The 25500-nt window shown below is 44.3% G+C and overlaps 2 protein-coding genes across 7 annotated transcripts in view; one reads left to right on the top strand and one right to left on the bottom strand.

The window, feature by feature from the left end:
- Positions 1–8651, top strand: part of aatkb (apoptosis-associated tyrosine kinase b) — a 49265-nt gene extending 40614 nt beyond the window's left edge. The window contains exons 9-14 of the mRNA XM_041963318.1: positions 22–143; positions 579–728; positions 853–4405; positions 5044–5173; positions 5259–5465; positions 6225–8651. Of these exons, the coding sequence (XP_041819252.1) occupies positions 22–143; positions 579–728; positions 853–4405; positions 5044–5173; positions 5259–5465; positions 6225–6253 (4191 nt within the window). The 3' untranslated portion in view covers positions 6254–8651. The remainder of the gene's footprint in view (positions 1–21; positions 144–578; positions 729–852; positions 4406–5043; positions 5174–5258; positions 5466–6224) is intronic.
- An 850-nt stretch (positions 8652–9501) lies between these two features.
- The window catches only part of baiap2b (BAR/IMD domain containing adaptor protein 2b), a 68680-nt gene continuing 52681 nt past the window's right edge, over positions 9502–25500 (bottom strand). For 4 of the 6 annotated variants that reach the window (XM_041962643.1, XM_041962645.1, XM_041962646.1 and 1 more), the window contains 8 exons: positions 25237–25389; positions 22204–22440; positions 21017–21221; positions 19840–20041; positions 19500–19580; positions 19110–19275; positions 17837–17874; positions 9502–11897 (listed from right to left, as the gene is read on the bottom strand). In XM_041962643.1, the coding sequence (XP_041818577.1) occupies positions 11753–11897; positions 17837–17874; positions 19110–19275; positions 19500–19580; positions 19840–20041; positions 21017–21221; positions 22204–22440; positions 25237–25389 (1227 nt within the window). In that variant the 3' untranslated portion in view covers positions 9502–11752. Of the gene's footprint in view, positions 11898–12277; positions 12322–15754; positions 16994–17836; positions 17875–19109; positions 19276–19499; positions 19581–19839; positions 20042–21016; positions 21222–22203; positions 22441–25236; positions 25390–25500 lie in introns of those variants that run through there. The other 2 variants (XM_041962648.1, XM_041962647.1) reach the window with 2 other exon arrangements.

The following is a 25500-nucleotide window of genomic DNA, read 5'->3' as shown; positions in this document are numbered from 1 at the left end:
TCTCCCCTTCCCTCCTACCAGGATGATTACTACATAACCTCAGATCAGGTGTTTGTGCCGCTGCGTTGGATCGCTCCGGAGCTGGTGGATGAGGTGCATGGAAACCTGCTGGTGGCTGACCAGACCCAACAGAGCAACATGTGGTAGGTTCAGCTCACACAAAGATGCATGCACATCTGTTCTTAAAAACAATAATCTAAGATATACAAAGTGAATTATTTTTCATTTTATAGTTCTAGGCTTTGGTGTTAGAGGATAAAAGCCAAGCAAATATTGATTACCTGTTTTTGTTCAGAAAAGGAGAGACTTTATCTACTTTATTATATCCACTGCCTTCAGATATAGTATAACAAGTTGTTAGTTTTCTGTTATTTATGTTGAATTTTGTTAAAATTTGGATTGAGGTTGGAAAAATGAAAGAAACAGAGACCTTGTACAAAGATGTTATTAATAATTCATTGATACCATGTTCCAGTTAGTTCAACAGCTACAGCAAGACAAAAAAACAAGAAGAACGAGATAGAGGAAGGTTCAAGAATGTTTCATCAACACGATGTTCATGTTACCTGGTGTCTCAGGTCTCTGGGTGTGACTATCTGGGAGCTGTTCGAGCTGGGAAACCAGCCCTACAGACATTACTCTGACAGACAAGTACTGACCTACGCTGTGAGGGAGCAGCAGCTGCGACTGCCCAAACCGCTGCTCAAAGTGCCCCTCGCTGAGCGCTGGTGAGACAAGACTGCATTTATGTTAATCTTACTGGTTTTGCTTCTCTGTATTGGGTTTATTTGGTGAAATTCTCTCTTTCAGATCTTGTGTATATGACTCTGTTTTTCTGTTTGGGGCCCTCAGGTATGAGGTGATGCAGTTCTGCTGGCTCCAGCCTGATCAGAGACCCAATGCAGAGGAGGTCCACTTGCTGCTCAGCTATCTGTGTGCTAAGGGGGCCAGCGAGGCGGAGGAGGACTTTGAGAGGCGATGGAACTCTCTGCGTCCGAATACTGGATTCAACAGTCACCGCGGTGCCTCTGCAATGTCACGAGACCACCCCTCATCAACCTCCTCCTCTTTCCCTCTCCTTGAGCAGTTCTCAGCTGGTGATGGCTACCACTCAGAGTCGGGGGATGATATATTGACAGTCACTGAGACCAGCCACGGCCTGAACTTTGAGTACAAGTGGGAGCAAGCCAGGGCGGACCAGTCCTATAGAAGCCCAGACCCCTCTAGCACCATGGGTCAGGTCAACCATCACTGTCAGGAAGCATTTTACCCACCTGGAGGAATCGTGGGAGGCTGCCCCATGGAGAGCCTCAGCCATGGTGTTTCTCCGTCTTACTACCAAGCAAAACACCTACACGCTCCAGGCATACTTCCTGTCCTCAGTGCCCATAGCCCCTCAGTAAGCAGTGAATACTACATCCGCATTGAAGAGCCCGTAGACTGTAACATCGATCCGGAGTATACCATGTGCTCCTACAGCCCAGACTACCAGGGCAGCAGTGGGAGCTTTCTGACTGGCAGCGCTGACTCAGGCGAGTGCATGGCCTGCCCGTCACAGGCTAAGAACATGGCTCCCTATTGGTCAGCAGACATCCACAAGTCAGATGTGTACGACTCCAATGACTCAAGTCCTGCAATCTCCCTGACAATGGAGCCCCTTTTAGGGCAAGTGTCGGACAGCAGCCCCCTCCGACCCTGGGAGTCCAGTCACTATGTGTCCTATAAAGACAGAGATGGGGGTTACTACTATGAGCACTCGCCCCCTTTAGGAATTGATCACTATTTGATTGGAGGCGATCTCTCCAGTGAGCATCATCAGGAAAGCTGGGGGTCTAGGAGCCTGCGTCAGGCTTTGGGTGAGTTGGAGAACCCACTGGGTATATCCCCCTCTGTAACGAGTCCACCTCAACAGGCTTACAGAGACGCTTACCTGGACACAAGTCAGACCTCCATTATAGGAAAGAACGTGACAGGGGGCTACTACGACATGATGGGCTCCCTGAGGAAGACTATGCCCAGCCACACCAGGCACAACAGCCACTCTGTCAGCATTAACATGGAGACAGAGGGGGCGCTCTTCATCGGGCACAGAGACAGCGATTCAGAGGAGGAAGAAGAGGACATATTTGTTGAGAGACACACCTGCAACACTTGGCCTTCAAAACACAGCCATAGCAGCGTGGGTCACCACAGACGAGCGAGTCATAGCTGCAGACAGGATGCTTACGTGGATTTCCACTACACAATGCCAAGTACAGACATTGAAGACTCCTGGCCGGAGGAGCATAGCCTGGCCTTCCACTCTCTACCCAAACCCATTGACTATCTTGAGCCCCACCAGGCCAAAGACAACAGTGCCTGCCTTAGTCTGAGCAAACATCACCCAATGGTGCCCTCGGACAACTGCAATGCCTACATCTACTTGTGCCATGAGGGCGAGACTCAGGTGCCAGCATCTGGAGAGTGCTGCCACTCGCACTTTGTTGACCCCCTTACAGGCTTGCTAGTCAGAAACAACAGCTACAGTCACAGCTACAGTCACAGCAACTACATCAATGATAAGATTGACATCCAAAGCAACGATGAGATGATCAATCTATCACCAGCTCCCGGGGGTCCCATTGTGGCCAAACCTGCCTTGATAAAGCCTGAGGACAGTAGGGAGCAGTATGTTGACCTTGCATTTGATGAAACACTATTTAAAGAGAAGCGGGAGGAGGTAATCAAAGAAAATCCAATCATGCAAAAACCGACAGAGCCTAAAATAGAAGAGGTGACCCCGACGATGTCTAAAAGCACTCCACCCCCTGCTGACAACATGCATGTGATGGTGGCCATCTCAGATCCGCAGTCGGAGCTGAGTCATACCGGCGATAGCGGTGTTGACCAAGGAGGCTCCGCCGTAAGCCTTGCTGACATCCTCGACTGCAGCGACGATGATGAGGACGAAGACATCACAGACGATATCACTGATGTTACCTCAGGAATCTTCGCCGACGAGTCCAGTGAGCTGAACGCTTCCCCTGCCTTCAAGTCGCTGCAGAAGCAGGTAGGAACTCCTGATTCCATGGATTCCATGGATCTGCCATCTGCAGCCGGGTCTTGTGAAGGCTTCAGCCCTGCGTCCTCCCACCCCTCCAGCTCACCTAAAGCTATGGACAGTGGCTATGACACAGAAAACAATGAGAGCCCTGAGTTTGTACCCAAAGAGCCTCATGAACCCCGCGAACAACCTCTGGGAAAGCCTACCGTTGATACAAGCCTGGAAGAGGACACGGTGCCTGAGGAGCAGGGGGTCGAGGCGAAAGCGGTGCCCACAGAAGGTGAACCGCCACTGGATGAAGATTTGGCCTTAGGAGCATCAGAAACAGGCGACCACATCCTTTTACCGCTGAGCGATAAGACACCATACAGAGACTCTGCCTACTTCTCAGACTATGAGAATGAAAGGCAGTCCAGGGATGAAGGGGATGAAGTATCAGAGAGAGTAAGAGATGAGGAAAATGGTGAAAAGGAAGAGCACATGGGAGAAAAGAAGGGTGAGAAAAGGAAGAATGAAGAGGAGGAAGAACTGAAGGATGCTGTAGCCAACAAAGACATAAAGCTTGAACTGAAACACAGAGTGACTGAAGGAACAGACTCCTCTTCTCCACAAGAGATGGAGGCATATTTGACAGAAGAGTGTGGGCAGGATGAGGTACTGGGCCTCCCTCTGGAGCCCTCTGACACTGCCTCATTAGCAGAGGCTGGAATGGACGAATGGCCATCTCAGGAAGAGAGCTCATCCCTGGGAGACTGGGCAGCAGAGGTGGTGGGGGCCATGGAAGAAGCCCTTGGTGCCCTGAATGGAGACTGTATCTCCAACATCAAGGTAGAGGAGGAGGACGCAGAGGACCTGAAAAATTCTGCTCAAGATTTAGAAAGAACAGAAGAGCCGGCGATCAAGACGATTCAAAATGAGCCGTTGGCGACATCCGGTGAAATCCAGCACACTTTACCCAAAGATGAGGTGGCCTTGCAGCATACGGCAAGCACCCGACGTTTTTCTTCCTCCTCTCCTCCACCTCCATCCACCGCTCCCCCTCCGCTCCCCGCAGCAGAGGGCCGAGGGTCTCCAGGGGACGGGGAGGAGGCGGACGAGGAGGACGGCGACACCGATGACAGCGACGAGTCAGACGAGGAGCTGCGAAGCTATAGCGTGCAGGAGCAGAGCGCAGGAGAGGAGAGCGAGGACGAGTGCCACCCGGTGCCCATCGTGGTGAGTGATGACAGCGAAGCCCACAAACTGCGCAGCCTGCTGAAGATGCCGACCCTGCTCACGGTGGAGAACCTGGAGGAGGAGCTCGAACGCAAGAAGAAGACGGTGTCGTTCTTCGACGATGTCACCGTCTACCTGTTCGATCAGGTGAGTGGCAGAGACGGTGTTTTCAAATGGTTTCATTCATTTAGTTTAGCTTCATTTAGTATTTAAATCACTTTTTTATAGCATGTAGCTTAGTGGAATGTGAAAAGCTCACTCATAGTGCTGATAGATGGAAAATTATCACCAATCTTGCATCTTTTTAGCCTCTTTTAACTAATTCTTTTGGTTTTATTTTACATGTTTTGTCGGGCTTAGTCTGGGCCACTCGATTAAGAGAAAATGCTTTGATAAACCCACTCTACAGCACCTAACAACAGCAAACAGCAGACAGCAGACAAAGTTAAGCACCGAGCAGCTAAAAACCTATTTTCCTCAGACGTTAGAGACCAGCAGCTAAAAGGAGAGTCAGTATTTATAATATATAACATTCATCAGGTGGGAAACATGACTCCCAATTAATTTGAATTCTACTCTGTTTCTTCTGGATATTTAACCAGGAAGTTTGCTAATAAGTTAGCTCTAACAGTCTTAAAAGCTTAAAATGGTAGATAATGTATATCTGTCTGCTTGTTTTGGTGTTTTGCTGCCCCCTGATGGCAGCTCATGTCGCTTAGACTGACTCACCAGGTCAGATGTGATAACCTTTTACGCTGCTTTATCCTTCTACTTAACTACACTAGGAGAGCCCAACCAAGGAGCTGGCTGAGCACGGCTTCCCTTTAGGAGCCGAGGGTCAGAGTTCACGGACCAAATCCCAAGAAAGGGTCAACGCCTCAGATGACTCTTCTGATGGAAACATCTCCGAGGAGAGTGAGTAGAAGAAAACACAGCACAACAAAACTCATTCAGCTAGCACACAGCAGTTCTTAAATATCTTCTTATTGCCTGCCCTCAGGTGCAGGGTATGAGTGGGAGGACGACTTCCCCCTGCTCCCTCTACCAACATCCACAGTGGCATCTGACTCCCCTCCGCCCCGCTCCACCCCCAAAGCTCCAGACCCCAAACCGGCCGTACAGCACTCCCGCTTCACCGTCTCCCCCTCCACCGTGTCCCGTTTCTCCATCACTCACATCTCCGACTCTGATATGGACTCCGTAGGAGGTGGGTCTCTAAAACTTCTCATAACAAACACGTTTTTTTTTTAAAATTAGGGGTGAGATTTCTTTTCACACACGTAAAAATTATCTATTTGTGGGGACCGAGATTCCGATTTCTGCTGTTCACATTTGAAAATAGTTTAGAGATCAAAGTTGCAGAGAAACTCGGCTAAATGTTCAAAGCTGCTAAAACCGGGACACATAACAACAAGGTTAAGGTTTCTGTTTTCGTAGCAAAGCTAGTTGATTCTGGCTTTGTGAACTGTGTATCAGCTTCTCGTCTCTGGGGTTCTGGACTAATAAAATAAGATTAAGCTCAACTGTTCTCAGTGAGTTTTGCTCATTGAACTGAAGCTGAACTGAAACAGGTAGTGAGATGATGTCGCCTGGATTTTCTCTGCTGAAAAATGCTTTAATGACAGTATTAAATCTTACAAATGCTCCAAATAACAATAAACAGATATCTGATCTGGCTCCTCTGAGGGTTCATTTAAGCCTCGAGTCTAGGAGTAACTCTTCAGACATATTGTATTAAAAGCTACTTTAATATTGTTTTTAATCCTGCTCTGGGAAACTGGCCCCTTAAAGATGCAACTGTTGGCTGCAACATAATCACAGTAAGACGTACCACCCTAATGGGATGATAAACTTTCTTGCCAAATTTCATAGAAATCTGCCAAAAATTTGAAGCAGGAGGATGCTTAATAGCTTGTTAAAGCGCTTGTGTTTACTGACGCTCTTTGCCTTCTTCTGCCTTTCGCAGGAAGCAGCGAGGACGGGGACAAAGAGTAACGAGCTGTGGATACTTACTGCCTCTCTGTGACAACGACTTGGCCTGCTAGCATGACTTCTGATTTATTTTTGTAAAGTCAGGTTTTAGAAACACAAGACAGTGCCTCTTCTCGCCCGTGGACACTTTTGAAAGGTCCGTCTTACTCCGTAGGACTGCCCTAAGCTGTTCAGAATACTGACAAGAGTACGGTTAACATATAAAATTTACAGAATATTAATATAAACTGTATGTACGATGTAAAGAATATATGAAAGCAGGGGAAACTTGTATGTTGAATTCTGCATATTTTTTGGATCAAAGAGACAAAATGGAAGGACAGATCTTTGGAAAGCATCACATTTGCCGCCACTTTTACGTCTTACTTTCTGATGGGTAGAACCACCTGGAAATGGGAACTGCCGCTAACCGTCGCTGAGCGAAAAGACACAATGACGATTTCTTGGCTTTTCAACAAAGGACGAGCACCTTGAACGAGACTACGCAGCTCCAGACTTTTACTTTTTGGGAAACTGCTTTACTCGTCTTAATGAATATCAACAAGGATCCTTGAGGTATCACAAGTAATACAATGTTAATATTTCAGTTCAATCAGAGACAAAGGACATACTAGCATGAAAGACGGAAGAAAAGGGAATTTCAAAGGGTCGTGTCTGGTTACAGAGGGTTTTTTGTGGAAAAAGCTGACAGAACCTGGACAAACTGACATTTTCTGACCCTATTTTTTTCTTTTTTTTTGTATCAGGAACACAACTGTACTGTTTCACATAAACATGTGGCCCATTCTCTCCACCAAATTGAGTGCCAGCACCGCCATCACAACCAACCCCTCTTTGTTGTAAACATCAGGCACAACATTGTCACTATGGTGACAAGAAGTGAAGGAAGTCATTCCAGATTTTACTCATATTAAAGGTTTAACAGGTTTTTCAAATATAGCGATGCATGGTTTCAAGTAACTAGAAAACAGTATCTATAAGAATTTATTGCTTTGAGACAGAGGAGACAGTTGTTTGTTATTTTGGAGGACAGACAGGCACGCGTGGTGAAGTCCAGGAAGTCCACTTTCATGTTACAGGTCCAAAACAAATTGGCAGCAGGAGACATTCAGGCTGCATGAAGACAGTAGTTCTCTAATAATGAAATGGGCCGATAGGGCTGGGCGATATGGATGATATCTTCATCACATTATATGTAATATTATGTTGTGATCATGGTATTAATCTCGAGACAGTTAATTAATTTGAAGTTAAACACATGATAATTCAGCGCTCTTCATCACATTGATGCAACGATGCAGAAAATTCAGTATTGCCAGAAAGCAGTAATGCTCGTTGATTTGCATTCACAAAGGCAAAGTACAACCGGAGATATTAAAGGTACAGATACCTTGTTAGAAATATTATTTTTAGCGTCGGTATGTGTCGTCATATTGCCCAACCCTACAGGCCTGTATACGAAAACACAACGCTGCACAGCAGGCTGTTAAATTCTATTTTTGTCTGCACTGAGGTTAGTCTGCAAACATGCTTTTGTGTATGTAAATCAGCACATTATACATGCCGTATTTCTTAGCTTCTGCCCATTTCTACCATGTTATCTGTTTGTAAGACGAGCTGCCTGATTCTACTGTCACTCTGTGTATCGTCTCCACTGAGCTTGTTTGGAGCAGTTTTGTACTATGACTCTGGTTTTAGAAGCTGAACTGTTGAACCTTTTCAGATTTGCAAGGAAAAAATAATAGTTTGGGTTATTTATGTATAAAAAAGGAAGTCAAATCTGAGCACCACACTGAAACAATCACAGAGTGAGATTTTATAGCACTGAAAAGCGAGTTGAAAGGCGATAGAGGGCTAATGCCACGACCATGAAACGTTACAACGCTTTGCTTTCTCTGTGTAAATGTAAGGACGTGAGACGGAAGGTGTGGTTGACGAGTTGTTGGTTGAAGCAGGACACCACCTTTCAAAACACCCTATGATGAACATATAGTGTCTTCTAAGTGTTTGTTTGCCCTCCGAGGCTTTAATATTCTGTAACAGTTTAGCATAGAACCATCTAGACAGCGGTCCGTAATATTTTTGTATCTCAACAAAAATACTTTTAAGAGTATTGATGTACTGTACCTGTGACGGAGGGAAGGTTTAAAATATATGTCTCTTATGTTTCTTGTTGCCAAAGAGATGTTGTGTTGTGGTCCCGGGGCAACGGTTGGTGTTGTTTTTACCCCAGAGTGGAGACAGGAAGGAGGATTATTTCAGCAGCTTTGACCTGGTTGTAGAAAAGATGCAGGTGAGGTTTCGGTTTGGGATGCTGTCGGTACCATGTGCCCCCACACTGACCTGGTCACATCATTACTTTCTGTACCTTCTATCAAATATAAATAAAGTCTGTTTTACACATCTGAAGATAACTTTCACCTTTTGTTAATTTATTCTCCGTTCAAATGAGGTGAGAACAAAACTCTGAATATAAAAATTAGACTACAGTATTGTGTAATTTGTTCATTTTTAACAAGGGGGCATGACCAGAGGGGTTAGGCACAGATGCAACTGAGAGATCATAGAAATATTACAGGCAGCAGTGTGTCTCTATGATCTTCTCGCTATTCCGTGACTACACGTTGCTGCTTGTCACTTCCATCATGAGGGTGTCACTAATCTATAGAGTATATAGGCGACAATATAGTGTAGAATTAAGTTTTTATAGTAGATAGTTTAGAGAATATTTACATCAAACTGACAGACGGGACTGAGGAAAAATGCAGAATTACAAATCAGACTGCTTCACCACGGACAGCGCCATTGGATTTATCAGTACACACATCCACACAGCTACACACATTCACACATGAAAGCTGCCAAGTACAACCGCACTCTCCTCTGCTGCCCAATGGGCAGCTCCACTGCAGCAGCAGGGGCTCAAGTTCCACCTTCCCCATCCACAAACATCCTTCGGAGTAGTTTGGGGGGACTGAATTGGTGAACTTCCAGTCGCTTCTCTGACCTTTAGGCCACCACCGCCCCACAACTCAGAGCCGTGGTCAGGGCCATAGATCCTAACCTGCACAAACCTCAGATAAAGGATCAGTGAGTCACACGGACCACACAAACATATTTAACTGAACAAGGTCGCATGTTGCCGTCGTGTCTCTTCGAAGTCACGGCAAGAGTTCATGACACGGCGGCCATCGTGAAAAGACAAAAATATCAAGTGGTCTGATGCGGGATATACAAGACATACAGCAAAATCTGGGTAAATACTTGATTCTTTATTCTCAAAATTAAATTGAAAAACAGACACTGTTTGCCATGAAATCACAATGATACAGGTTTGACTGTCAGTCATCATATCTGTATTGTATTAGTCTTCTTGTATCACTTGGTTACACTGATACGGATTTTATCAGTTCGAAAAGCAAAGCTGCTAATTTCTGGTATTTAACAAGTAACTGCACTCTGAAAACTCAGCTTGTACTGCCACCTAGTGGTCGTTGCATGCTCCGTGGTGCCTCTAGTGCTTCACAATGTACAGTTCTGCTGTGTCACAGCTGGATGACTTGAAGTTAACAGACTTAAACCATTCAACCCTTAGAGGTCAGTACAGTAATCCTTTTCCTACATACAAGACTCAGAGTGCAGTTGCTCTTAAGATATCCTGCACCTAACGTGAGCACTGACTGTATATGAGAGGAAACTGATTATTATGAAGAGAATTCCTGTTCACATTTTAAACTAAGGCACATTTCATTGAAACTACGTACTGTCTTAGCGAAGCACCTAACATGTTCAGTACGAAACACATATTCCAAACATTCAAATCTGGCTTTTAAATGTTCAAATCACCTTTTAAATCAGTGCAGTTCTACTTTAAACCACTCAAACCTTAATTTTATTACTTGTGGATGAGATTTCACCTCAGCTCCTTCCACTAAATGAATAATGAAATTCATCAGTAAGTTTAACAATTTCTATATCTTCACCTGCATCAGATTAACAGGAGGCAAAATTAAAGAGTAGGTTCACTCAAATGATCTTAAAAAAACACTATGTCTGATTTCTTTATATTGACTGTATTGAGGCACCCTGATGTGTCCAGGTTTTCACATACGAAACATGATTTTCCTCAGTTATTGAGTGGAGACAGGGTCAGAGGTGTGTTTGTGCTGCTCACAGAATTTGACAACATTTGATAAAAAATTCAACAGCGGCATCTCGTAACTCTGGATAATCCTCAGACAAATGTTTGGACGGGGACTGTCCTTTAACCATCAGTTTTAAGGAAAGGCAGCTCAGTCTATCTAATAATGATCTATACCAGTGTCCTCCTGATTGCTCGTCTCTCTACATCAAAGCATCCAGTTATTTCAAATGTGACAGGAGACAAAATGCAAATCACAGCTGCTGAAAATGTTGCTTTAAGAAGATCTTACAAACTGCTTGTACATTATATTAATCAAACGTCAGATCAATGAAATCTGAGAACTGGTGCAGTGCATTGTTACTGTAGGTACACCTGCAGTGCTGCTTCTAACTAATATTACAGAATAGATTTCCTGTCAGTATACAGTACTACGAGTAGTGTGCTTATCAGGTTTGATGCTATCACTCAGCACAAATTCATGACACAGACACTGCTGATTTTTCTGGCTAGTCTATTGTCTGTGGTGTGTTTCAATGCATCGTCTGCTGAAACATCCACCATTAATGATCCGTGTCGGATCAGACAAATGACAAACTTCTCTGTTTTCTGGCTGTGTGTAGCAGTGTTCGACGCAGCACCAGCACAGGTTGGTACGCTTGCCCTGTGAGAAGGCAGTATTAACAGGTGAGGCTAAAAGGTGAAACACCTGACGAGATATGTAGCTTACCAACATCAAAGCCCTTTAGTTGACAAGGCAGGGGGAGGAGGCTGCATTTTTAAAAGCACAGAGACGTCGTCAGGCGACTTCTCAGACCAGCTGCAGGTCCTGTGAGTCTACATGAGGAGCCAGTCGTCAGTCTTTGAGTCACGATATGATGGAAGAGGCAATAATTCAGGCTTTGAAAATGAACCAAGAATCTATCTGAGGCAAACATCTACTCTTACTTCTTACCACATCACCTCCCTGCGTGTTTTGAAAGTGAAAAGGGTGAGACAACTCCACTGTAGTCCTTCGCTGTGACCCCAAAATGTGAGCACATGCATGTACAGAAATGCAACTCAGTGAAAAACAATCAAGAGCAAAGCCTGATTTTTAAATTTGTCTGGTTTTCAATGTGCGTTCTGTGCTAGAATATCCAATATAAATCAATTCTAGCTTTTATTTACCTTAAATTACCTCATTACTAATGCAGAGATTACTGTAAGTGTTAACTGTTCATTTGCTGGCCATATTTAATTCTTATCATATAGTTGCATTAATGTAATACTGTGTTTGAATCAGAGCTTTACAGCTGAGGGGTGAGGCTGCTATCGTGCACCAGTGATCCACCTACAGCTGGTTTAAACTGGGGGAGAGCTCAGTAGTCACCCGGGGGAGGCGAGGCCTTCTCCACGGAGTCATAGTGAGCTTCATCAAGCTCATCCTCCTCGATTTCATCCTCTTCATCAGAAAGGGGAGGGATGGGTGGGGCCTCCACGGCCGGCTCGTTGGGCGGTTCGATGCTGGGAGGAAGAAGAGGAAAGAAAATGCAGTGAAAAAACATTTACTTTCTCTTTTAATTTGATAAAATGTGACGCAAATCATTGAAAATAATGACAGAAAAGGATGAAACGGAAACAGTGCAGCTGAAAAAAGTACAGTCATGCAAAAAAAAAGAAAGGATGGAAAGACGAACACGATGCTGAAACATGCAACACGTTTCCTGAAGGATCACCCGACAGTCAGCTGATGAGTCAGTAAACAGTCACATCACGTAAAAACAACACAAAGAGTGATGGAAAGCTGCTCCACGACACCCAAAGCCAGCGTGAGAATGAAGACGCTTTCAGTGACAACGAAGAAGGGAAGGAAAAGCCCCTGAAGGCCGAGGACAGTCACTTACGATGGGTTTTGGTCACTCAAAAGCGGGCGTAATCAGGCCCTGTACTGAAAGCAGAGACAGTCCCCAAGTGTCAAAGGTCAACATCTTCTCAAACACTAAGTGACATATTCTGATGTGACACAATAATTACTGTACGCATCGTGCTTTAAATGGCTTTACAATATACTTAATTACTATTAAGACAAGCTATCATCATTATTAAAAGGAAGGAAGACTGTGTAGGAGTTACGACGTAAATAAATAAGACCAAAACTGAGACGACCGGAAGCCTCTATTTCAAACTGTCTGCAGCAGGATGTCGTCCCCTCTGTCCCTCCACTGTCCCTCCACTGTCCCTCCACTGTCCCTCCACTGGACCACCTGTAAAATCCAGTTATGCAAGCAGAGCTGGTAAATAAATTTGTCAGTTTACTCAAGTGCATTTTTGAGGTGCCTGTACTTCATTTATCTAATGCTGGGCAGGTTAGGCCTACTTCAAGGATTCAGGTTTTAGAGATAAACTTCAAATGAAGTGCTTTCATAACAACATAGTCTCTCCAACATGTCACCTTCAGCTTACAAGGGACGATTTTGAGGCTTTTTATGCGTGTTTTCAGTTATTCTGGCTGATTAGACGTCTCCTCAGGTTGAATTTGGGTGAGCAATGCCAGAAAATTCATGATATTGTGAGTTATATTATATATTATTATATTATATTAGTTGAGGAAATGTCAATCAATTGAAAATAGGTCTGATCATGTGGAAACATCTGGATAAGAGGTTTAATCACACAAACACATCCACCCTGTGTGGGGTGGCCATGGATGTGAGAGGCAGCCCAGGTCCAACATATTTCTGCTTCACAGCATTTCAGGCTTTTCATCAGGTAGGACGTGCAGTGCTGAGGCCTGTAGAGGCTGCCAGTCAAACTCAGTGATGGTCCGCTTGTTTGAGGGAAATCTATGAAATGCATCTAAACTTACTGTGCTATTTATTCACTGATGTTTAACACATTCACGACACCGCAAACAGATCACGACTCTACAAACTCACAGTTGCTGCGTGTCGACATGTAAATTATGACCCAAATATATTTAATTCAGAAGACAGGAAACAAAAATAAAACAGGCAGGAACACAGATATCACAGTGAAGTAAAAAAAAAACCAAAACACTGGCATGATAAAAAATGAATATGCTGTGATTCACACAAACACACACACTTGAAAAAGGTACCTTTGCTAGCAGCAGGAGGAGCAGGTCAGTAGGTGTATGGCATTGGCAGGTCAGGGCAGGTAGGATGCAGTGTAACTACTGTGCACTGAACACACACACACACACACACACTACATGCAACAAGGCCGGTGGGAGGTTATGATGGAAACCGAGTCAGTTCCAGAAATGTGGACATGAAGTGACACCAAATGTGCAAGAAGAGCCGCTGGTTAATGCGTTAAAGCACGAGGATGATCACCAGCTAGCCTACGATGAGGCAGGAAGGCTAATTCTTCCGGTAGGATGTGATGAAGAAGAAAACAAAACCTTCTGGAGAAGTCTAGAACATCTCTAGCTGCTACAAAAGCATGTTCTTAAAACAAGAATTAGAGCTTAATTAACCTGCTTTTTAGTGAGCTGCTCTAAAATAAAGATAATTAGTTTTACAAGCTAAAAAAGAAGCAGAAGAAAAACATATTTGGCCTTCGAAGACTAATTTAGAGACAAATTAAAAGTCTATTTAACAAAAAAAGACAAAAAAAATCAAAGTCTAATCGTCTCGTGGGATTTAAAGAAAAAATGAACAGAAACAACCAAAAATGTCCAGCTGAATAAATTTATTTCACACCTTTTAGAGTAGAAATTCACCATACATTTGAGGTCATCAGCGTTACACTTTTTGGTGCCCCCAAAGCATGCATGTCCATAAATTCTCTGTACAATATTTTGATTTTTTTAACAACAAAACGCCTCAAAATTAAAGCACATCAGCTGATGTAGAAGTTATTCGGCCACAGGTGGTTGGTGTGCTATCTCTGCAGCAATGGCAGTCATACCTTGGGCTTATTTTAGTGGAGAAAGAAGAAACACTGGCAGCTTCCAGTCGTTTGCACTCGACTTTTGTCTCTAAATTCATCAAAACAGAGACGGAAAAAAAGGGGGGTTGGCAAAGCTGAGGGGGAAGACGAGTGTTAGGTGACAGACAGAGGAGAAGAGAGCACAGAGACAGCAGACATGTGCAGCAAGGGAAACATTTCTACAATGCAAAAAGTCCATCTGGACTAAAATTTCCAATTAAGTCTTGAAATACTTTTCCTAAAAGTAGTGAAAAGCACGACGTGGAACACAGCAGATCAGGAAAGTGACACTTGGTGCTAGAAAATCGTGAGAAAAAACTATTTTAAGACTCTTTGAACAGGCGACCGTTGGAAATATTTGGTGCAGACAGACTTTTCTGCAGAGCAGGAGGGACGGGAGAGGTGCACACTTTTCATTTTCACCTCCTCTCTTTGGTAAAGACAGCAGTTTTTTCGTAGATTTCTTGTAAAGACCTCGTAGGATTTAGAAGCTAACAATATGAGAAAGACCAGTTCCTAGAGGGGCTTGTTAGTGGACATCAGATGTGGACAGACGGACAGCGGTTAGTAAAGACAGGCACTGACTGGACTGACGTACAGACGGGCCGACCAGCATCTTTATTTAGCACAGAGAGAATCAGACAAACAGTTTTCATCTTCAAAACATGATGCTTTTTACTCACTCGGGTTTTAAAATCAAGCCTTTAATTGCAAAGACAACAGTACAAGAAGGCTGAATGAGGTTCCAACATTAAAAGAACTCCTCTCCCCTTCAAGGCTACAGAGAGGCTGTGCCATGAATCTGCCCCCTGGATGAACGTGGCACTGTAGAAACCAATGACCCTGTTTCACTATCGCGACACTGCCGATGCCTCGTCTGAATCTCCGGATCCAGAAGCTCATCAGCATATCTGTTACTGACTAGAACTGAAAGTTACCATAAAAATAGATTATCCACGTTAGTCACTTAATTCACAGTAAGAGGCACTATAATAGGAAAAGATCTCAAATGGATGCAAACGGAAAGCGGAGTTTCGAGATCATGTGCACCGAGCCAAACAGCAGAACCTGTTGTCTTTTCTTTCATGCATGAACGATGGATCGCCCGTCTACGGCTGCAACTATTCATCACTGTTATTAGCAATTAATCACTATCGTGTATTATTTAGGCCAATTTTGTCTGACCAACAGTCTAAAAACCAAAGATATTAAATCTACAATGATATAAAACAGAGGTAACACAAGGCTCACACGTTCACCATTAAATAGCTGCTTATTAGCATGCATATTAGTAGCAAACTGGCTCTTTATTAGTCATTATAAAGCACTTACTAATGCCTTATTCTGGGCGTTAGTGTTATTAAGATCATAATTCATTCATTCATCATGACTAATAAGGAGCCAATATGCTACTAATATGCATGCTAATAAGCAGCTGTGTGTTCCTTAATATAAAGTGTTACCAAACAAGTAAAAGCAGCAAATTCTCACATTTGAGGAGCTGGAGCTAGCGGACGTTTGCCAGTTTAGTTTGGTAAATAATTGTCGGACAGTAGACGAATCAGCTAACAGTTTCAGCACTAAACCCAACTCAGAGCCTTGCATGTCGTTCAGGGACGAGGGATAACTGACCCCATTCAGCCTTGGCATGATATCACACACACCACAAAAGAGTGGAATGACCCCGAGCACCTGGGTTTGTGTCTGAGCACAGTGTCCCCCCAGAAAGACGTTGGAGAACAAGTTGAAAGGCTGATACTGAAAACGTTACAGTACGTTTGTTTACAGGAAGTCAGAAATATAGACTATTACTTTCATAAGGTGCATTTTTTTCTAATGAACTGATCGTAGATACTGTATGACAAGCACTTCTGTATGGCACATTTATGTACAGTAAACATTCCTGTCACATTACCTCCGTTCCGTAAGTTAAACATTTACATTAGCTGTTCACTACTCGTGATACATGGCCTCTTATCTCAGAGGAATACAAAACCTCACAGCATGAAAAGGTAAAATTATTGTTAAATACTGAAAGACCCAGTAAAAGTATTGATTGTAATGTCATTTTTTTACATTGTGAAAATCCTCTTTGGGATCAACATCTTTAATTTCACACCCTGATTTACATCCTTTACATTGTCACTGTGATGGAGAGCGCTGACACTTCTGGAAAATCAGGTTCCTTTGGCGGGGAGATATAATCCCCGGCGATATATAAAAGAAATGTACATGCATGAAAGACAAGCAAAAGATACATTTTCCTCAGAGAAAATGTCCATCACGTTGATTTTGAATATTCGGATGGCACAGAGTCCATTTTGTTCTGGTTTGGCTTGGCACGGCTCTGCGCCGAGGCTTCACCGGCGGCCCGGCGTGGCTGCCGGCCGGTAAGACAGCACAGGGCAGAAGCGGGGGAGGAGGGAGGGAGGGAGATCAGAGAGGGGAACAGATACAGACCCGAGCCTCTTCCTTTCATTGATTGGCTCAGGGAGAGTTTATTGCCATAAGCGGGAGATAGGGAGGCGGGGAAGAGGAGGGGAGGACGAGGGAAGGGGTTGGCTGAGGGGCAGCGAGGAGCCTGTCCTATCGCATCGTCTGGCTGAGTCTGTGCTCGTTTGTCTGTCTGTCCTCACACTGTCGAAATCAATTTGCCCTCTGTGGAACTGTGGACAAAGAGAGGGAGAGGCTTCCAGGTGGGCTGGCTCAGAAGAAACAGCAGCAAACACAACCAGGACACACGGAGAGGCGGAAACCACGCCCACCCTCCAATATGATAAATAAACCCCCTCCACTTCATCTGACCCTTAACTTCCTGCAGTGTGACGATCAAACAAGTGTGAACTAGAGGGTCTGAAGCAGGGTGAGCTCGTAAGGGATTGGGTGGGTGGGTGCAGTTAGCGGGTGAAAGCGTGACTGGCGCTGCATGGTGCACAGGGGGCATGGCGAGGAGCCGGGGGGTCAAAGCGTGAGTGCTTGATATCAATGAACGGAAAACAAAAAGAAAACTTAAAAATCAACTTAAGCTTAACACAGAAGCCAAACTAAACAACAACATGCCTTAAAATGTATGTTTTTAAAGAAAGAAAGCAACAGTTTCAGTCCCGTGTGGGCTGAGACGGAACTCTTAACACTCACAGTCAACCAATCACAAAGCCAGTCTTCAATGCTACGGGATATTATCGCTGATGTTATCCAATCAAACAACAGAACACAATGCAAACATAAAAGAACACAAAGAAAACAACAGAAAACAAAAAAGTGGCGTGTCGAGCTGGTTGTGTGTCTGCGGGTCTGGACTTTTAGGCTACGTGCCCAATCCCTCAACACAAAGGACACATCCCTCACTGGCTTCCCACCCACAAACGACCAAAGTGGAAGCACATAATCCAGTTTTTACACAATTGTGATGACATTCTACCTGAACTGACTGAACTGGAACTGAATTTGACCTGATTTTTTGCATCAACACAAAATAAAAAATATCAGCTGCAAAGGGTTCTTCTTACCTTGTGGGGAAGCGGGGTTCGTACTCTTCAACTCCCTGCTGTAAAGAAAAAAAACAAGACAGGCGACAGATTTAGTTATGCAATTTATTCTGAACCAACGTAATACTTTTAGACCAGTAAGTAGAAACTGGAAAGCTGCAATGACCACAGCAGCCAGCAGATGGCAGAAAAGATCCACGTTAACAAAGCGTCTTCCTTCAGCAACTTTAGCTTGATATCAAAAGTGTTAAAGTGTAAGACTGCAAACCTCACCTGGAACTCTTCAAATTACGTATTTCAATTAAATATATCTTACGGTGTTTTGATTCAAGTTGTTCCTCTCAGTGCACAACAAACAGTTCTCTCCAGGTTAATATGTTCTGCTCTCTTCGATTATCTTTTCTGCCCAGTAAGCAGTGATATTGGTCATTTGTGAGCTAAAAGATGCTTAATTGTCAGTTAAAATAGCATTTAAATACCCACAGTTGTGTGTCAACATCCAAACCAAATTTAGCCCTTTGTCACCCAAATGTCTGGATGTCTCCTGACCTGCAAACCATCTAATCAGTGCTCACAGACACGTTCAGGTGCACATAAGCCTGACGACAAAACCCAGCTCCACTTAAATGTCAGCAGAGATGCTTCCATCCCTGAACGCGCTGAGGTGGAAAGAAAAGTATAAGTTGTTACATGACTGCTGAGCAATTAAGCATCGCCCACATGTAACGTTCCAGGTGAGACGTAGGCGGGAGGCTGGGCTGATAGAAGGATTCGGCGTTGCATAAATCTACTTCCGACTTTTGAAAAATTAACCCCTCTCCATCGTCACCACAGCTGCCTCCTCTCTCCCTCCTCTTGCTTTCAGTCCGGCAAACGCTCACCCTGTTATCAGCTGTCAGAAGAACTTCCCTCAGAGACCGAGGCAGCCAGGCGCAGACTTCTCCAATCTGAGCTGTGCCACATCTTACACTCGACCTTCCGTAAACAGAAGCGCGTGAAGCGAAGGAGAACTGATTTCTGCGTTTATATAAGCTAATGTAGCAGAGCGTTCTCTGCCAGCTTTGGCACAAGAGAACTCTGCTAAAGGAAGAGACAGCTTGTCAAAGCAAAGCTATTCCTGTGCGGCGCCTCGGGTCAGCAGCACGAAGGGAAAAGCTCCCTCCAAACTTTCTGAGACAGACAAGCGCAGATCCTCGCCAGGTTTTGCGCGATGGCTCATGTGTCATGTGTGAACTCGTGTGTGGGTAGATGCCAGTGTGTGTTTGTATGTGTGCTTGTTTTGCAGGCGCCCCACCTGTGAGAAGCCTGGCACCGCCACGCTGTAGGGGCGTTGCTGTCTGCCATGCAGCGCAGCAGCACTCTGCGCCGCCATACGGGAGTGGACGCCGTAATCAGGGACAGACAGAGCCATGTCTTCTCTCTCCAGAAGGTTCCCCGTGCTACTGCTCTTCCCGTGAAGGCTGGAAACACACAGCAGGTGAACAGAAGAGATGGTGAACATGCTGCTGCTCACTGGAAGGTTTCACAACGCACTCGAACTAATCAACGTCACTGTCAACATCAATTAGAAAGTAACTAGCAAATAATAAAGTTTAATCAAAATCAATATTTACCCCAAATGAAATAAACAATGACAAAAAATCCTAAATATACAGACTTTTATGACTTTTATTTTAAAACATACTTGTGTACTCGAAGCTGCTTCATGGAGGCGCCATCAGCATCAGAGATCACGCGGGTGTAGGAGAAGGGAAACCAGCCACGCCTGGAGGAGACGAGGGAGCAGAAGGTATCAGCATCACAAAAAACACGAATGACTTTTTGTTAAAAAAAACTGTGGACAATCGGTTCAGGTCTGACTCTTATTTTACATCCAAACTTTAAATGCTTTATATATAAAAACTACTACAAAAACTCCTCATTGGTTGTTCTGGCAGTGGCCGAGTAATGTTCTGCATCAGGCAGACAAACAAAACTGGGAATGAAAACACTGCAGAATCTTCAGAGAGGGCGAATAAACTCACATCCTGGTCTTCTCATTCTCTCCGTAGTGCCAGCCATCCCGGGCCTCGGGGACCAGCAGGGTTATCACATCGCTCTCAGAGAAGCTGAGCAGGGTGCTGTTGTCCCCGGCTGCGTGGGAGAAGATGGCCTGGACCCGAGTCCTCCCGTTTCTCTCCAGCCCGGCTGCCATGGAGCTGGACCGGGGCAGCGTACGGGTCTCCGCTGGCAGAGATAATGGGATGGAAACAGACAGTCAGTCTGTTTCCTGAATACTGTTAACTGGTGTAAAATATGGTGTGTGCTGGCTGGACCTCCATGTACTTCAGTTTCTGCAACAATCCAGCTAACGACACAACAGTCATTTTACTAGTTGCAGAACAGCTCTCATTCACACATTTTAAACGGCTGAATGTTTTGACAAACTTGTCCCTGTCCTACAGCTATTTTTACTCGTAATCTGTCTTCTCATTTTTAATATCACATCTCCTTCTATTCCCTCTTGCTTTGACCTGTTTCTCATTAAAACCTCACAGGCTGCGTGCGACATCCAGGCGTTCCAGTAGCTGCTTTGTGGGTTTCATCTTTGCAAAAATACTTTTCAAGAAATGCAATACGTCCATGACGAGCTGACGAACCCACAGCCCTGACGATTGGCTCATAAAGTTGTTATGGCCGGAAAATGATTGTCTTTTTACACAGGAGACATCGAACATAAGATTTTATTTGGAAGCATATTTTTGTCCCATTGGTGAAGAAGTCCAGAATTGATTCTCAACCAACTCCTGAGAAAAACATCTGGCTAACTACTAACTACCGAATACTCTCTCTCTTTGTCTGCTTGGTGCTGGCCAGGTTGTACTGTGGGTTTATCAGGGCTCGTTTCCCAGCCTGCTGCTGGAAACCTGGTTGATGAGAGCACTGAGACTGAGCCGTACAGTAAACATGCAGTAAAGCCAAAACAATTAGCTGAAAGAGGCTGGAAGGATCTGTGGAGCTGCAGAGCTGGGTGATACTTGTACCACTTTCATAGTACGCTGTCATTTGATTTAATGTCACGATCAGGACTATCAAATCTGTGCAGTGTCCAGTTAATGAATGCGTTCATCAGCATCCTTCATATTAAATCTTTCTTCTGCTACCTTTGTCTTTGCAAATCCCTTGAAAGAGTGCACATATTTAGAGCACGGCGGTTCTTACTCAGTGTGGTCTTGCTCTTGGCTGGAGCGACCTTGCGCACAGGCAGGGTGTTCGAGTAGACCTCTCCACCATGCCTCTGGGTCTGCGGTGAAACCTTGCCCTGGGCCACCTTGCCCTCCATCCACTGCTGGTAGTCGTCCCCTCCGTGAGCACCGGCTGTGCCGTTCATGACCGCCATCCCTCCTTCCACACCTCCCATCAGCCTCTGCGAAGACGATGAAATTTGCATACAGGCAATTAAAACACAAATGCATTTTCTTCAGATCACCCCAAGTTGTTATGTAACATCCAGTACCTCATTAATAATAATGAACTCGGCAGAGAGAGGATCTGGGTCAGGAAATGCTGCTTAATGAAAAGACGAGATTTGAGTACATGTTGGTTTAAAGATAAACATATGGAATAACTGCTGGGAGACTGCAGAGAGTTTCAAAGTGCATTTCATCTGGGAACATAAAACACCACTGAATTTAATTAGAAGCTCAGGCAAAACTGAGGCAGTCTTTCATGTAAATCTTGAAGTTTTTTTTCCATCAGTAACCAGGCCTGCAGGAGGGAGAGGAGGGGGCATGGCGTAAAAGAGCCTGAGGAGGCGAGGAATTTAAGCCTCTTCTGTGCAACAAGCTAATTACCGTCGCTAACGATTTCATTTGCATTCACCAGAGTTGTGAGGACGAGTTAAGGGCTCCCATGAAGCAGCAGCCACGTCCGGGGGCTACACCCCTCGACACATTCCAGGTCCTCATTAGGGGTCTCATTACACAACACTTACCTGTGTTTGTTTGTGTGCATTTGTGCTTCTATCTCTCTGAGGGCCAATTTGGCTTTGATACCATTTGAAAAGTGGGTACATTTGCTAAAGGAGGACATTTTGGTTTCACTTTTTCAAGAGTTGTCTGGCAGAGACTTCAGCTCAGAAGCAGGTTGAAGCTTATCAGTGAGGGTCCTCAAAAGGATAGATGTTCAAATGTGTGTGTATATTCTAGAAAAAGCATTTTGCTGCAATGCAAAGATCCACAAACACAACACAAACCCAGTGTCCAGCTGCAGTAGCCCATGAATAACACAACTCATTACCACTGCTGTTCCTACAAAAACCTATAATCATATAAAATGGCAATAAATACTGCACAGCGCGCAGGTCTCAGGTGGACTAAATGGTGATTTAAGGGCAGTAAAGAACAGACCTGCTGTCCCATGGCCCCACTGGCCCTCAGAGCTGCCAGTTCTGGAGGCACCGGCAGGGGTTTAGCACCAGGGATGGGCTCAGAGATGGGCATGCCTGGATGATGAGCGCCGGGAGCCATGATGCCCGCCGCACCGCTCATCTGCTGGGCAAGGAACATGGCACGGTCTGGCAGTTTGTTGGGCTCGGCACACGCCTGCTGCCACATTGGGATTTTCTGGGTTAAAAGCTCCTTACCCTGAAAGAAAGAAGGAAGAGAGGTTGAGGCTTGTGCTTAACAGACACTAGCTCATATATTGGGCCCTTCTGGACTTAATTAAAGCTGAATATCAAACTCCTTTCTGATCACAGCTGCAAAAAATCTATAGTGAAATTATTTTGCTTTGCACATTTTATCCATTTATATATATTCAACTAGAAGGCCACCAGAGAGGACAACTTTTTAAAAATTTGGTTCCCTTTTTTAGTCATTATCTAGATCAGTATTAATATGCACTTATGATATAGTACATGTGAATTTATAACATATTTGTAAATGCTGGATGGAACGTCCCTATGGACGCCAACACGGCATCACATGATTCACAGAATTCAACATGATGATGGGAGGGAAAGAAAGCTGGGGATGGGGGGGGCATACAGTAAAATGAGGAGAGGGATGAGAGGCAGAAGAAAGTGAGAGATATGAATCCTCTTTATTAATGAACTCTTTTGAGAGGCTCTCATCTGGCCCTTGAAGAGCAGAGAGCCATTTCCTCCATACATTATACAGTAGGACGGTTACATAAAGAAAGTTCTCATTTGCATCCATCGTCAGTAAATAAGTGAGGGAGTCCTGAATCCATGAATACTGGAGAGATACTGGAGGAGAATCTGCTGCTCAAACAGTTTTAACTCTACCAGGCTGGTGTGGAGGATAAACACAGTGTGGTTCCAAGGTTGTCTGTCCCCGCTGTGCGTATGTGGGCGTCAGGGTGTGGGTGGCATGATCAAATAAATTAGCACAAGTATAAAAGTACAGCAAAAACAAATTCATGCTAACAGGGTGAGTGTTGTGTTATTGGGGATTCATGCTCCGACTGAAATAGCTTTTCAGCTGAGTTTAAGTGAATTCTTCTCAGTCTCTCTTGCCTCTTGTGGCCGTTAACTTTCACAAGAGGCTAGATTAATTGAATTGGGATGAATGGGACATCATCCATGGATTCCTGTGTGTGTGCAGGAAAGTCTTTTTTTAGTGTTTCTTGGTGCTGGTAGAAACGATGAGTCACTACGACCTCTGTTAGCCCTTTCAAACAGCTAAGGTAAAGCGTAGGTGGATCAGTGCCTTTACCACTGTGCTGATAAAACCGACAAGCAGACTGTCTCTTTTTCCTTCATCCTTGCCTCCCTGCTCACCTACCACAGCACAGGAGAACCACTCTCTTGCAGAGTTTGTGGGAGATTTGCCAATCCGTAAATGGACGCAGTAAGTAAAGAGAGCAAACCGTCAATGGTGTTCTGGCAGATCGTTTTCTAACACTGTAGCATAGACAATGTTCAGTGGCAGTAGGCGGCCAGCATTATTCAACAAACACTGCAGTTACTGAGCTAGTAGCATTAGCATTATGCAGAACACTGATTACATAATGTTTCAAAAAATAATGAGTCAATACATTATGACTATGTTTAACCCTTTACCTTCTCCAAATTTGAGTATATACCAAAAACAACCACCTAACAACAGCCTAGTAACACCCTAGCGACGACTCCCAACATTGAGAGCGTATGTAACATCTTCCTCGCAACACCTTAGCAACCACGTCACAAGACTGTACCATAATTTAGCAACACCCTAGTAAAAATGTAGCTGAAGCACGTTTTGCACAACACAAAACTGATTATAGTTAAGATTATATAAGATTATATAATCAGAATTTCCCATTCAACCAAACAGGAAAATGCTGAAGACATTCAGTTAACTCATGTATAACAAGAAAAGCATCAAAGTTTTGCATCGAAGAAGAAGAAAAACTGAAATGATTCATAATAATGAATTTTGTCAGTCGACTAATAAAGTTACATACTAATATATGCAAGATTCATCTGTGCTTCATAACTGAGTTTAAGGCTAATTAAATGTTCTTCTGCTGTTTATGCATCATCAGTTTGTGTTCTGTGCTTCCTCCCTCTGTCTATCAATCACTCATTCAGACACTTTCACTCCCACACACAGTGAGTCTGAACCAAGTGTTCTTGCAGAAGTAGGTCATTCTCTCTCCCACTGCCTCCCCACTTCACCTCCTCCTCACCCACTCGCCCTCCACTTCTCCGTCTATGTCACACTTTACCACTTCACATTTCCCCAGTGTGAAGGGATGAGAGGTGGGTGTGACATGCCTTCCTCACTCATTTCTTGGATAACATAAAAGTCCTGACAACTGATCTCCCGGCTGCGCTGATGCATGCAAGAAGCACAAGAGCCGAAAACTTTTGCATTTTTTCCTGAATGAGTTTGATGAAACACACTTGCTCATGTAGTAGTTTTGAATGCGTGTGATGTATTTGACCTACATTTTTTCTTTTCAGATGCTAATATCTGCTAATATCTACCTCCGACACCTTAAGAGCCAGTTTACAACACATATTAGCACACCGCTATCTGCAATTAGCTTGCAGTGAGTTCATCATCATATATGAGAAACATTTATATGGCACACACTGCATGTGCTTCTATATCACAGGTACCAGTAAAAAGAGCTAATCAAATCATCTTTAATGAAGGAATTCTATAGAGCAACAGCTACACAAGTCCCTCATTTCCAGAGCTTAAATAAAAGAAGAAGTGAATCCTAAGGATCTCACCTATAAAGTAACGACTTGGGGGTTTGTAGGTTTAAAGAGGCCTAAATAACTTGGTTCAAAGTGGGCTAAATGTAGCATTTGCTATATCTAAATGTTTACTTATAGAGTGAAATGTGTCATGTGTAAGCTACTGCGGACATCTTTTAACATGAAGTCTACAGTAGTCTTTAACAGGCAGGGGAACCCTTCTCACCTTGTTGTGGTAGGTGCTGCTGTTCTTGGCTACGGCACACTGACGGTCCACCAGGAAGCAGTACCTCCTCCTCTCCTCAGACAGAGCGTTCTTGTAGCCCTCAGCGATGTAGCTGTCCAGCTCGCCCTGCTTGTTGCTGATGGCCTCCACGTACTGGAGAGAGGAAGAAAGAGGATGGCATGAAGAAAACATGGCGGCATCTTCTTGATTAGATTAAAGTTATCAGGTTAGTCTGAGTATTGACGAACCAAAACCACTGGATGA

Source organism: Chelmon rostratus, chromosome 21, assembly GCF_017976325.1.
Source record: "Chelmon rostratus isolate fCheRos1 chromosome 21, fCheRos1.pri, whole genome shotgun sequence".
NCBI classification, from domain to species: Eukaryota; Metazoa; Chordata; class Actinopteri; order Chaetodontiformes; family Chaetodontidae; genus Chelmon; species Chelmon rostratus.
This window is presented reverse-complemented; position numbering and strand designations above follow the sequence as displayed.